Here is a 13,154-nt window from a genome sequence, read left to right as displayed (position 1 = left end):
TGGAGCACCTTGCCATAAGGCAAAAGTGATAACTAATTGGTCAGGGAGCAAAACATCAAAAGTTTGGGTCCATGGCCAGGAGAATCCCCAGACCTTAATCCCATTGAGAACTTGTGGTCAATCCTCAAGAGGTGGATGGACAAACAAAAAACCACAAATTCTGACAAACTCCAAGCATCGATTAGGCAAGAATGGGCGGCCATCAGTCAGTATGTGGCCCAGAAGTTGATTGACAGCATGCCAGGGCGAATTGCAGAGGCCTTCAAAAAGAAGGGTCAACACTGCAAATATCGACTCTTTGCATAAACTTAATGTAATTGTCAATAAAATCCTTTGACACTTATGAAATGCTTGTAATTTTACTTCAGTATACCATAGCAACATCTGACAAAAAAGGTCTAAAACACTGAAACACCAAACTTTGTGAAAACCAATACTTGCGTCATTCTCAAAACTTTTGGCCATGACTGTAAATAAATGATGATGATAATGTTGATTACACAGATGGTTCATGGAAACATACTACAAAAAGGACTTTTTCTGGTATTTATCCACTATATGTGTGTGGTTTAAGCACATGGGGCTAGATTTACTAAGCTGCGGCTTTGAAAAAGTGGGGATGTTGCCTATAGCAACCAATCATATTCTAGCTGTCATTTTGTAGAATGTACTAAATAAATGAAAGCTAGAATCTGATTGGTTGCTATAGGCAACATCCCCACTTTTTCAAACCCGCAGCTTAGTAAATCTAGCCCATGGTGTTGTGTTAAAAAAAAAAAGCAATATTACACTGTTGTGTATTTTGTTTATCTGTTGGATTTATCCATCGGCATAAGTAGCAGAGATATAGAAGACACAGTGGAGCATTATTAGAATATACAGATAAGTTTATTTTGAGTATCTCTGTGGTGCGTGTGTTTTATTGGATAAAGATCATAAGGAATGGAAATGTTGCTGTTGGATGCACCTTTTTCTTTCTTATTTTATTTCAGATTTATTTTACTGGTTGAAAAAAACAAGGGAAACAAAAAAGAACAGCCACCTTAATATAAGGAAGGGCTTTAGAAAAACAATTGTAAAAGGACTAATTTTTCCTTTGGATCACAATATATATATTTTTATATAGACTCTTCTTGATATAGATTATACAAACGAGTTGAATTTGAGTGCCAGTGACTTGCGTTTTGTATGTACCGTATATACTCGAGTATAAGTCGACCCGAATATAAGCCGAGGCACCTAATTTTACTACATAAAACTGGGAAAACTTATTGACTCGAGTATAAGCCTAGGGTGGAAAAGAGCGCTAATTTAAAAACCTAAATAAAAATGATAGGTTCAATCTATAAAATCATTTTTAGCTAAACCATAAATAACAGTAGATGACAAGGAACATTCATAAATGATTATAAAATCATTGGCATTGGGTACAACCTAACCTAAATAAAGGGGTAGGGATATACATTTAGGGATATAAATGTATGAACATGGTGGCTGTATTGTTTGTTTGTTCATTAGGAGAGAGAGAGAGAGAGAGAGAGAGAGAGAGAGAGAGAGAGAGAGAGAGAGAGAGAGAGAGAGAGAGAGAGAGAGAGAGAGAGAGAGAGAGAGAGAGACTAAAACGCCATCTTACCATGAAACTAAATCCCTCACATTATTTATCAATATCTGACTGCCATATTATGTATATCTATAATTTGGTAACAATTATACAGCCCATGTTCAATGCTATTTTGTGATCATTTATTCTTGTTCAACTGTACTACACAATATGTTAATCTCCGTATAGGTGAGATTATTAACTGGAGTTTGTGTAGAAATGGACATTCTCACCTTGTTTTCGTCTACAACTTCCTTAGAAATGTCCTGAATAATTTCTGGCCACAGAACGAGTAAAATTATCTGCAAAGGCCACACTGCTACTTTTCGTTTGTTGCTTTTAGCAAAACTATCCACCAGGTCAAACAATTTCTCCGCACAGTCTTGAGAGAGAGAGAGAGAGCGCGTTTCACTTACCCGGCAGTGGAACGCATATGCGTTCCAACAACAGGAAGTTCGGCATTTGGAACGCAAGTTTGCGTTCCAAATGCCGAACTTCCTGTGTTGGAACGCATATGCAGAAGTTGAAGCCGAGGGACCGGACACCAGGTAAGTTCACCCGTGTATAAGCCGAGTGCCCTTTTTCAGCATACAAAAGTATGCTGAAAAACTCGGCTTATACACGAGTATATACGGTATGTATATATATTTTACACACACACACACACACACTTGAAATGCAATCATACTCTTAATAAAAAAAAAAGCCATCTTACCTCTGGAAACAGAGAAAACACTCCTCAGTGTACAGATCTATGCTTAAAATGCCATCAACCCCGTAAATAAAAAATAAAAAAAAAAAGAATATTACATCATAAGGAGTGTTATATAAACACAGGATAGCTATATTCCATTATTGAAGCATGTATGGTCCACACACACACTATATATGGGATACTGTACTTCATGCTGTAAATTATATGGATATTATATTTCATTTAGGAGTCCTATTTACAAAGTTTTTAGTTCATTCTTATCTATATTTAATGGCTGTACGTTTATTGTAGTTTGTAAACATCTGCCAACCAGTGTTATGGAGGTGAACTGCATGCAATCATCCCTTTCATCCATTTGTGTGATCATCCTTTTAGTACATCCCCTTAAAAGTAGAAACTAAGTGCAAAACAAAAATGCTAATTTGTTTTACACCAAACCATAATTTTTTTTAAATAAGGTCCTTGAAATCACACGAGAAATATTTAAATACGTCGGATTTCTTAACTATCCACAAAGACTATGTTTCAAGTTATTATCACACATCTGTTCACCGTGTCACGTCTATTAGAATATACAGTACCGTGTTGAAAGTAATTGGGAATAAACAAAATCATATTAGCTTACAGAGAAAATGTATACAGTTATATTCCATAACATTCTTCTGATCTGATCTTGATATACCTTAACCGATTATCCTCCCCATTACACCTTGTAAATGTCCATGCTAGGGATCCCTCCAAACATGCAGTTCAGTCAGACGACAGCGGAAGACCCGCCCCAGTGACATCACAGGACGTCCCTGCGAACCCAATAGATCAGTCTTGTGTCAATCAAGTGCGTCGATTCTTCCGTAATGTGCGTTTCATTGGGATCTGGTCCAACGTTCTAGAACCTTTGTGAAAACGCGTTTGATTCCAGCTGCGTGAGATTGCTAGAGGAAGCCGTGCAATAACGGGGCTGATCACCAGCTGGTAAGAATGAATAAAACGATTTGATGATAATTGGGGAGCAAAATAAAACCTGTAAGTTTATACGCTGATCCCCAATATAGCAAACGTTACACTGCTGTCTTCTTTGGAATCGGGGGAGGGGGGCGTTAAATTCTATTTATGTTCCCATTGCTGACGATAGAGGTTATCTAGAGTTACTACAACAATTATAATTGCATGTCTCTTATCTGTTTTGAATTATCAACTGGTGTTTTGAAGCCTATTAATTCTTGTTAGATGAGTTTGAAGACTTAATTATGCAAACCCTAAAGTGTTCATTTTGCCTGAATCAACTGGTATCAACTGGCTTAGAGAATGGTTGGCAACCATAGCAAATAGTTGCTATGGACAATTTCTGAAATTACTGACAAGAATTAATCTTTTATTAAATATTATTTAAATATTCTGTAATTGTACATGAATGAAAATGTTCAAAGATTAGAAGTAGTAGAAGCTTTATACAATCTCAAAATTATTGATGGGATATTTCTGATTGTTTGGTAAGGATGTCCCTTATTTATTTATTTTTAAGAACATTTTTTTTCACTGTATATTAATACTGAAGTTTACAGTACATGGTTATTCACACACTATGGACATTGTTAAAAGCACATTTACTATATTTTATTATATGTACTGAAGCAGTTTGTGGTATTGGAATAATGTAACACTCTAAACTTCATGGTGACCATCCGGTGAATATTTTTCCTGATATTTTCAGACTGTCAGTAAATCAGACTAGGGAAGTTCATGGTGTCAGTGATCACATGGTATGACTAGGTGACTTAAGGCAGCAGCTCTCACAATCCTAGTTATAGTTTCAAATACGAAAAAAAGAGCATCAAATATAAAATGCTTATATAATTAGTTATGCAATTTCACATTTCAAAACATTATATCACAGAACTCATGCTTGCATATAACTATATAAAACCAGTAATGGGGTTGTTCACTTCTTTCACACTGATATTTGGAGGATAAGTGCTTATGTTTAAAGAACATATTTAAAGTACTTGCATGTTTTTTGTGGTTTGCTTTCTGCAATCTTATTGTGTGCATGCACTGATTTGCATGTGTATAAGCAACTTCAGGTCCCTGTGGGATGAGATCATTGTGTACAGACAGCTAGCTTCTAAATGTGGAACAAATGTTCATTACATCAGCTGTTGTCTGGGGTTTTTTGCATCTCAAAAAACTCAGTCCACATCAAGTGGCATGGATTGTTTAAAACACCAGGCGGCCCACCAAGCCTTCACTTGCAGCCACAAGCTCCTTCTTGCTTTATTGTCAGATTTGTTTGTCATAACACTTGTTTACAATGCCTGTTGATATGTTATTACAGATGTCTCTCTTTTTTATTTTTCATTAAATGCATTGTTTTAACTTTTTGCTTAGTTTAAGGGTAATAACCCTTTTCAAGGTTAGAGGACCGCCTGTGTGGCCCCTGAAGCTTACAAGGTTGCCTTTCAATGATGTAGCTGGCCCAGGTTACTGATACACTATTCATACTGCGCCAACAACCCCAGACGACCCGGGTCGGGGTGTAATATGAATGGTCCCGGGTCTTCAGATCCGGGAATTAGACCCGGATCTTTTGGTGGGGTAATTCCCGGGTCTGCCCTGTGAAGCCTGCACTATGAATGATGCGACCTGGGATTTTTCAACTCGGCTCTCACCAGACACAATGTTAAAGTAAAAAAAAAAACAAGGAAAAAACATAACAAGAGGAGCCAATCAGAGCTCCTCTTGTGATGTTGCCATGGAGACCCCGGGCAGACCTGTGTTCAGTATGAACGCAGTCTACTCGGGAATTTGACCCAGGGGGAGCCTCTGTCCCCCGGCAATATCCCTGGTTCATATACCCGGGACAATGCCTGGACGGTAGTATGAAAGCGGTATTAGCAACTTCTGAGTCCAACCTTAAAATTTATTTTGTAGTGTTTAGTAGGACAATTTTGCAATAAGGTATTAATGAAAATCTGTCCTTTCTATACTGGTCATTTCATGTGTTTATTTTGGTTTGTTAATTACCATCTGCTCAGTTTAGCAGATACCTAGTTTATGTAGGGAACTGGATTGGGGTCACAGTTATCCAATGTTTGTGAAAGAAATTACTTAAAAAAAGTAAATGTAAATACATAAAGACGTACTGTGCATTTTGGTAGTATTTTGGAGTTTCATTTACATGTCAGGAAGAAATTACCCACAAAAGACAAAGACAAGCCTTCATGTCCTGAGGCATATTAAGACTGCTTTGTCATATTAAAGCAGAACACTATGCACCCTAGAGGGTGTGTTGCCCTCTGTGCTGAAAGACCGACGATTTGCTGAGCCATTTTGATGCAGGAGAAGAACTCTACTTCTAATCAGTTGTAAAAATCTCATTGCAGCATTAGCAGCTCTTTTGACCATCATGAAAGCATCTCTCATGCAGTGCTTCATGGCACCTGATGAAGGTGACTTGATGCATCAGGCTTTTTTCTTGGACCCCTTCTCTTCTCCATCTATACTGTTTTTGATCAACTTAATTGCTCCTTTCAGAATCCTCTATATGGTGATGACAGTCAAATCTGTCTCTTAGCTCCTGATCTCTCATCTCTTCTAGATCATGTTCCTGATTGCCTTGCTGCCTTCTCCTCTCTCATGTCCTCTTTCTGCTTGAAACTTAACATTATTATTGCTGAACTTTTCATTTTAGGGGTAGTTTTTATCTCTGCACTCTCATTCACTCCTCAAGGTCACGGTCTAACATCGTCTGTAGCTTAAAAACACCACTTGCATAGCTCCTTTTTTCACACTGGATACACCTAAAATATTGGTGCTTGTGTCACGAGCCGCGGCTTGCTCTTTCTCACTGCCCCTCGTCCCGGCCGTTGTCGTGGCGACCGGGACGTTTCTTCTGCCGCTACCCGGCCATCGCCAGGGCAATGGTCAGGATGCTCCTCCAGCTCCTGTACGCGTCCCGGCAGGCTAAACATAGCCGGGCACGTGAGTTAATTAAATTAGCGCAGTTACCCGGGCGCAGGCGCAGTATTATTATTAGCAGCTGGGCCCTATTATCTGTTCATGGAGCTTGCCTCTTGATTGGCTACTATCAGTATTTAAGGCAGGGCGGGCTTAGCCTCCCTGCCGGTTATAGCGTTCCAGTCCTGCACTGTTTCTGACCTGCTGTTGGATTCCTGTATACCTGATCTACCGTTGTGACCCTCTGCCTGTACCCTTTGGCTTGTATTCTGGACTTCGTTGTTTTGCTACAGACCTCTGACCTCGGTCTGCCTCTGACCACCCGCTCTAGCCTGGGCTAAGCGCCCCTGATTCCACCTGTGCTGCAGCCATCTTTGATGAGCTTTTACTACTGTGAGCACATAAAGCTCTACGGGAAAGGCGGCTGCTATAGGTGAAGATCTTTACCCTAACTGTTCTAAAAGCTCATCTAGGTGGTCATAGGCCATAACAGCTTGCACTAATTGTATCGAGGCTAGACTCTACTCTTGTCTAGCATTCAACAAACTGACTGCACTCCAGTCTGTATTGAATTCTGTAGCTCAACTCGTACACCTTTCTTCTCCCTCCTTAAGTACTCCTCATAATTCTACAGTGACTCCATTTCACCACTCAGAATAAAGTTCAAAATTCTAGTCTTAACCTGCAAACCCCTCAGCAATTTTGCAAGTTTTACGTTGTCTTTCCTAATCTCCAGATATTCTCACAAACTGAACCTATGCTCTACATATTACCTCCTTCTCTCTTCCTCTCTGATCACCTCTAAAGCTGGGTCCACACTGCAGGAAATTTCTCACATGTTATATCTTTAACAATTTTACCAGTGACTTAAGTCCCGATCAGCATGCCGATTCATGCATACACAATTTTACATGATTTACTTTCAGATCTGTGCATTTCATCTGTCATAACCATCTGCTGAAAAGATCATGACTCTGTAAACTCTATAGAGATCTGCCTACACTGCCGGTCATGAGTGCATACACACTTCAGAATTTGCCCAAATTTGGATTTCTATTGTGCTGTACCTATTCTCTGGAACTCTTTTCCTCATACCATCATACACTCAGTCTCCAAGTTTAAAGTGCTGCCTCAAAACATAACGCTTCATACAAGCATTTAACCTGATCCCTCCACTCACCTGATCTATGAGAACTTTTAACACCACAGTCTGATTTACAGTACATTCTGTCAACTTAAATATGATGATCTATGTTGACAGGTAACAGAGTATCATATCTAACAATTGGGCACATTTATTTACCATAAATCTTGTATATCACACACATTGCTAGCTCAGGTCTGGTGGAACTGATCCAAAATTTAGGAACTGGCAAGTTCATAAGGGACAGTACAATGACCTGTGGCCATAAGATGGTCTTTCGCTCCTCCAAGCTCTGCAATGCATTTGCAGGGAGCTAGTAGCACAGTGCACTGAATTGGGGCCACCAGTAGGGCAGCACACTGGCCAGTGACCAGTAGATGACCACCAGCTCCTCTTTTCTCTGCAATGCTTATGTTTTGAACTAATTTCCCCAGCAATTAGAATTTGCACTGTTTATTATAGCTGCCAGAAGAGCTGCTCCTTCACTTAGTGAAAATCCAGTCTTTACATTGTCTCTGACCACTGTAAAAGGGTCACTATGCTGTACCTGAGAATTCAAATCACCAAGGACTAGTTTCCATATGATACAGTCAAAAGGTTATGTTTTTCAGTCACCATAGAAACCTGTGGAACTGGTTTCCTCCAGACCTATGCTAGTAGCCTGTGCAATGCACCATACTTTACTATTAGTAGCTAGTACTAATTAGGAGTGTCCTCCTTCATACACCATGCCAGCCTCTGACTTTATCAAGTTTACCTCCCTGTTACTGCACCCAGAACTTTTCATAGTGAAATACCTGGGTGGCTTTTGTTACTGTTAACAGCTATGTTTCTTTCAAATTTGTTGCAGTGGGGCCTACATGCCATCTTTCCAAAAAGAAAAGAGTCGTTGGACCAAAGGGAAATGCTTTGAAATTGTAGGAAGTCTTTTCCATGGTATAGTCCCTCAGCAGTTGTGACTGAACTCGTACAGTAAAAGAGTTCTACATTGCATGGGACAAAGATAACTATTGTTAAGACAGGCCTCAAATATAAAGGGGGGAAAAAACAAAATAAATGCACACATGACAATTTAGCATAAGGAGCAAACCCAGCTAATGGGTGGAAACCCCATTTATTGCTGATGGGGAGGGTAAAGGATATAAAATGCACAGTCTGAACGGGAATGGCATAGCCCAACTCCAAAATGCAGTGTAAAATTAGAGCTGTCGAGTATTTGCCATCCATGCAAAAAATTGTTTGCATTTGCACCCCATGCAGTACAAACACAGTTGGCTCAGCTACAAATCGTGCACTTATTCTAAATCAGCCCCTATATAGACCTGTAGGTTCTTTTCTGCTATTAGATTCTCTGATTTTATGAGTTTCATAATGCTATGCCAAGAAGCTGTAATCAACAGGAACTAGCTTTAATGGTCCCATACAAATGCACTGAGATTTGTCTGCCACTCACAGCCACTTCAAATGTGTAGGGGAAGGAGAGAGCACCATTTTTAATGACCCTTGCGAACAGAATTTGTTTTGCCATGTTATAAAAAGTAACTCTTAAATGTTAAAAAGGTGGATATTCTAGATGCCGCAACCTGTCCTATAATAAATTTGTACAACAATATTGTCCAATACTTCATAAATATTGTCCGATGTTCAAATGATTAGATGATCTTTCTATTATTCAAAAACTTCCAACTCAAGATGTCAATTCCCACATAAAAGCAAAGAGATGGCACAAATGGTGAAGTAAGTCACAGACTTGCAATAGTAAACACGCATGCAATTAAATGTTCTCTCACCATGTGGACATTTAAACCACACACCCTCAGTGTATATAGCATGCTTCTTTTCAAGCAATGGTACAATACATTCCTTCACGCCTAATGATATAACGCTTACAAGATATGTCCATTGGGGGTCAGCCTCTCGCATATATTATCAGTTGCCGTTGTCTCCTTCTGTCTTCTGTATACCAGCTCTGCATACAAGCTCTCTTATAATAGGCTCAAAAACAAAGGAAACAGAAAAAGGCCAGGTGTAGGCGAATTATCCTTGAAACTCTACAAATTTTATTAAAATCATAAAAACACATAAAAAATTACATAAATAGGCAAATTTCCAGGTTTAAAACCTGGGACTGACAATAGAAACGAGCAATATCATCATCATCATTTATTTATATAGCGCCACTAATTCCGCAGCGCCGTACAGAGCACTCATTCACATTAGTCCCTGCCCCATTGGAGCTTACAGTCTAAATTCCATACTATAGACACTCACACACAGACAGACAGACTGAGAGGGAGAGACTAGGGTCAATTTTTGATTGCAGCCAATTAACCTACCAGTATGTTTTTGGAGTGTGGGAGGAAACTGGAACACCCGGAGGAAACCCACGCAAACACAGGGAGAACATACAAACTCCACACAGATAAGGCCATGGTCGGGAATCGAACTCATGACCCCAGTGCTGTGAGGCAGACGTGCTAACCACTAGGCCACTATGCTGCCCATAACATTTGCCAGCTATGCAGACTGTAGGAATTGTTAAAAAAAAAAAAAAAAAAGTTATCTATTATAGGTCATTTACTTATAAATAATACCTGAAAACATAAAATTAGCATACAATTTCTTTCTTTAGTTTGCTTAAATTTGGATTAAAGTATGTATGGCGACCATAAGTCTCATTGAGAGGCTACACAGAAATTATTTTATTGGTTTATGTACACTGGTGATTTCTCAATAGCAGTGTTTCTTATTCGTATGAAAAAGGAGATTGTTCTGTTCAAATGAATGTATCATCTTGGTGCTTATTTACTCAGTTGTTCTAGTCGCTTATGAATCACGTGGCCTTACAGAAGTAGTTAGATGCATGTGAAATACATTTTTAAGAAAACCACAACATTAAAAACACCTGCCTAATATTGTATAGGTCCCCCTCTTGACATCAAAATAGCTCTGAGGCATGGACTCCACAAGACCTCTGAAGGTGTCCTGTGGTATCTGGCACCAAGATGTTAGTGTTAGCAGATCAACGCTACTTTCATACTCTGTCGATAGACACATATTGGGAAGTTATTTGTGGTATAACTATTTATAATAAACTGTTTAGTTATCAGCATACTTGCCAACTTTGGAGATCACCACTCTGGGAGATCTCCAAAGTTGTCTGTGTCTTGGGGTGTGGTCACACAAATCACGTCATTAGGCCCCATCCCCTGCTATACAATACCAATTTCAGTCTATTACAGCAGGGGGCATGGCCAGGATGATGCAATTAGCTCCGCTTCCACCCAGTTCACCAACAAAGCGGGCAGAATGTGAGAGGTTGTCCTGAACTCCCAGGAGTCCGGGAGAGCTCCCAAAAATTCTGGAGTCTCCCAGATATTCCTGGAGAGTAGGCAACTATGGTTATCAGCATACAGACATGACAGAATCTTACATGATATAAATTTTGTGTTTGTCACCGAACCAAGTTTTAACCCCTTATCATTTAGGAGTATCTTCTCATTTATAATTAGGGGAGGTGCACCTACACAGTATAGATAACTTTATTCGAAAAAAGAGAAAGGAGTTGTGTGTACAGGGCACTCTTTTAAGTGTTTTTACATGATAATAAATGGCTGTTAAAAACTATAACTTTATTCACATAAGTCAGACATCTATTGGCGAAATAATTAAAAACATTAGGTGAATGGCTATATGTACCAAATCCTGTTAAAAAGTGGTAAAAACCACTATGCTATCTCACTGTATTCTTATAACAGTCAATAAGAGTGAGCTGTTGGAATATCACGTTTACTAAATATGAGTATTATATAGTGTATACATGGGTATAATATTCTGTCCTTATCATGAGTCTGTATTGACAACTAAATATAATATATCCGTTTTGTCACGAGCCGCCGCGACCTTCTTGCCTGCGTCCCGGCCGTCGCTATGACAACCGGGACGTCACTTCCGGGAATCGTCGGCTGGGACGATACAGATGGCGCCGCGTCCCGGCATTAGCTTCAGTCAGGCGTGTGCGCAATTTGGGCCACCTGTTTTGCTTAATACAGCCATCTGTGGCTGATCACTCTGCCCTGTTCCCATTGGCCAGTAGTTGTATTTAAGGCTTAGCCTCCCTGCCGGTTATAGTTCAGTACTCATGTGCCTTAGCCTGCTGCTGTGCCTTGTTGGTGTATTTACCTAGAATCTGACTACCTGTGTATGACCTTTTGCCTGCCCCTGGATTCTGAGACTTTGCCTGTGACCTTGACCTATTGCCTGTTTCCTGATTTTGAACCTTTGCCTGTGAACCTGACTTTTTGCCTGCACCCGGACTCTGTACCTTTGCCTGTGAGCCTGATCCATTGCCTGTCCCTGGATTCCAAACCAACACCTGTGACCCCGACCGTGCTGATACCTGACACCCCCTCCGGGGCTCCGTCCTGTCTGCAGTTCGCTGTTCCGCCGCTGTTCCATGTGTCATCTCCCGTACGCAGCTATGTGAGTATAAACTTATACTACTTTGAGTTTAAGACCTGGGGGCAGCTGAGTACCTGTGAGCATAACCAGTCTCTACAGGAAAGGCGGCTGCTATAGGCGAAGACCTCTGCTACTAGTTCTATAAGTTTATGCCGCACTGTTGTCGTAACACGTTTACTTCGGTATGTGTTTTCTCTCTATTTCAGTCTTTCTAATTAGCTCCTAGGGGTAGAGCTTGGTACTGTTAGGAGTTCCATAATCAGTAATCATGAGAACGTTCCAATATAGTCATGTGTCCATATATAGTCACTCCCCTATTCACCCCCTTATCCTATTATGGTTTGGCAGAGTAGCGACTCCAGACACACACAAGGGTCTATGTGATTGACATCAAGAAAGCAAATGAGATTGACAGAGTAATCAAGGTGTGTGTATGCATTAAGATATGTAATAGCGCAAAGACGCTCAGTACAGAATCAGCATTCCAACTATTGAAGAGCTAGGAGAATATCATGCATAAAGAGGGAACATTACTACTCAGCTGATCAGTTCAATACGACTACAAAGAGCCTCCAAAAACTGCTTGAGGTAGACTATAAACATATGAACTGATTCACACCAGCAATAGAGAGAATAAGTGAATGAAAGAATAATTCATAGTGAATGCATTCACCCCCCAATCCTATTATGATCTGGTAGGGTAGTGACTCTAGGTATACATAAGGGTGTATGTGATTGACATTAAGATAAAACAAACGAGATTGATAGAGTAATCAAGGTGTATGTGTATATTAAGATATGTAATAGCGCTAAGACGCTCAGCACAGAATCATCATTCTGACTATTGAAGAGTAAATAAAAACACCATATAGACTGTTCAATTCAACTAACAACATAGTCTCAATAGGGGAGTGACTATATATGGACAAATGACTATATTGGAACGTTCTCATGATTACTGATTATAGAACAACTCCTAACAGTACCAAGCTCTACCCCTAGGAGCTAATTAGAAAGATTGAAATTGAGAGAAAACACATACCGAATTAAACGGATATATTATATTTAGTTGTCAATACAGACTCATGATAAGGACAGAATTACCCATGTATACACTATATAATACTCATATTTAGTAAACGTGATATTCCAACAGCTCACTCTTATTGACTGTTATAAGAATACAGTGAGATAGCATAGTGGTTTTTACCACTTTTTAACAGGATTTCTAATTTGGTACATATATTCATTCACCTAATGTTTTTAATTATTTCGCTAAT

The 13,154-nt window shown here is 39.6% G+C and overlaps 2 protein-coding genes across 6 annotated transcripts in view; one reads left to right on the top strand and one right to left on the bottom strand.

Moving 5' to 3' along the window:
• PMS1 (PMS1 homolog 1, mismatch repair system component) overlaps positions 1-3,119 on the bottom strand; it is a 276,036-nt gene extending 272,917 nt beyond the window's left edge. For 3 of the 4 annotated variants that reach the window (XM_075180033.1, XM_075180035.1, XM_075180036.1), the window contains exon 1: positions 2,941-3,017. In XM_075180033.1, the coding sequence (XP_075036134.1) occupies positions 2,941-2,968 (28 nt within the window). In that variant the 5' untranslated portion in view covers positions 2,969-3,017. Of the gene's footprint in view, positions 1-2,940 lie in introns of all 4 variants that reach the window. The other variant, XM_075180034.1, reaches the window with a different exon arrangement.
• Positions 3,120-3,137: 18 nt separating this feature from the next.
• ORMDL1 (ORMDL sphingolipid biosynthesis regulator 1) overlaps positions 3,138-13,154 on the top strand; it is a 40,606-nt gene continuing 30,589 nt past the window's right edge. The window contains exon 1 of one of the 2 annotated variants that reach the window (XM_075180038.1): positions 3,138-3,287. The gene's annotated coding sequence lies outside the window, so the exon portion shown is untranslated. Of the gene's footprint in view, positions 3,339-13,154 lie in introns of both variants that reach the window. The other variant, XM_075180039.1, reaches the window with a different exon arrangement.

The sequence above is a fragment of the Mixophyes fleayi genome, chromosome 7 (genome assembly GCF_038048845.1).
Source record: "Mixophyes fleayi isolate aMixFle1 chromosome 7, aMixFle1.hap1, whole genome shotgun sequence".
Lineage (NCBI taxonomy): Eukaryota > Metazoa > Chordata > Amphibia > Anura > Limnodynastidae > Mixophyes > Mixophyes fleayi.
This window is presented reverse-complemented; position numbering and strand designations above follow the sequence as displayed.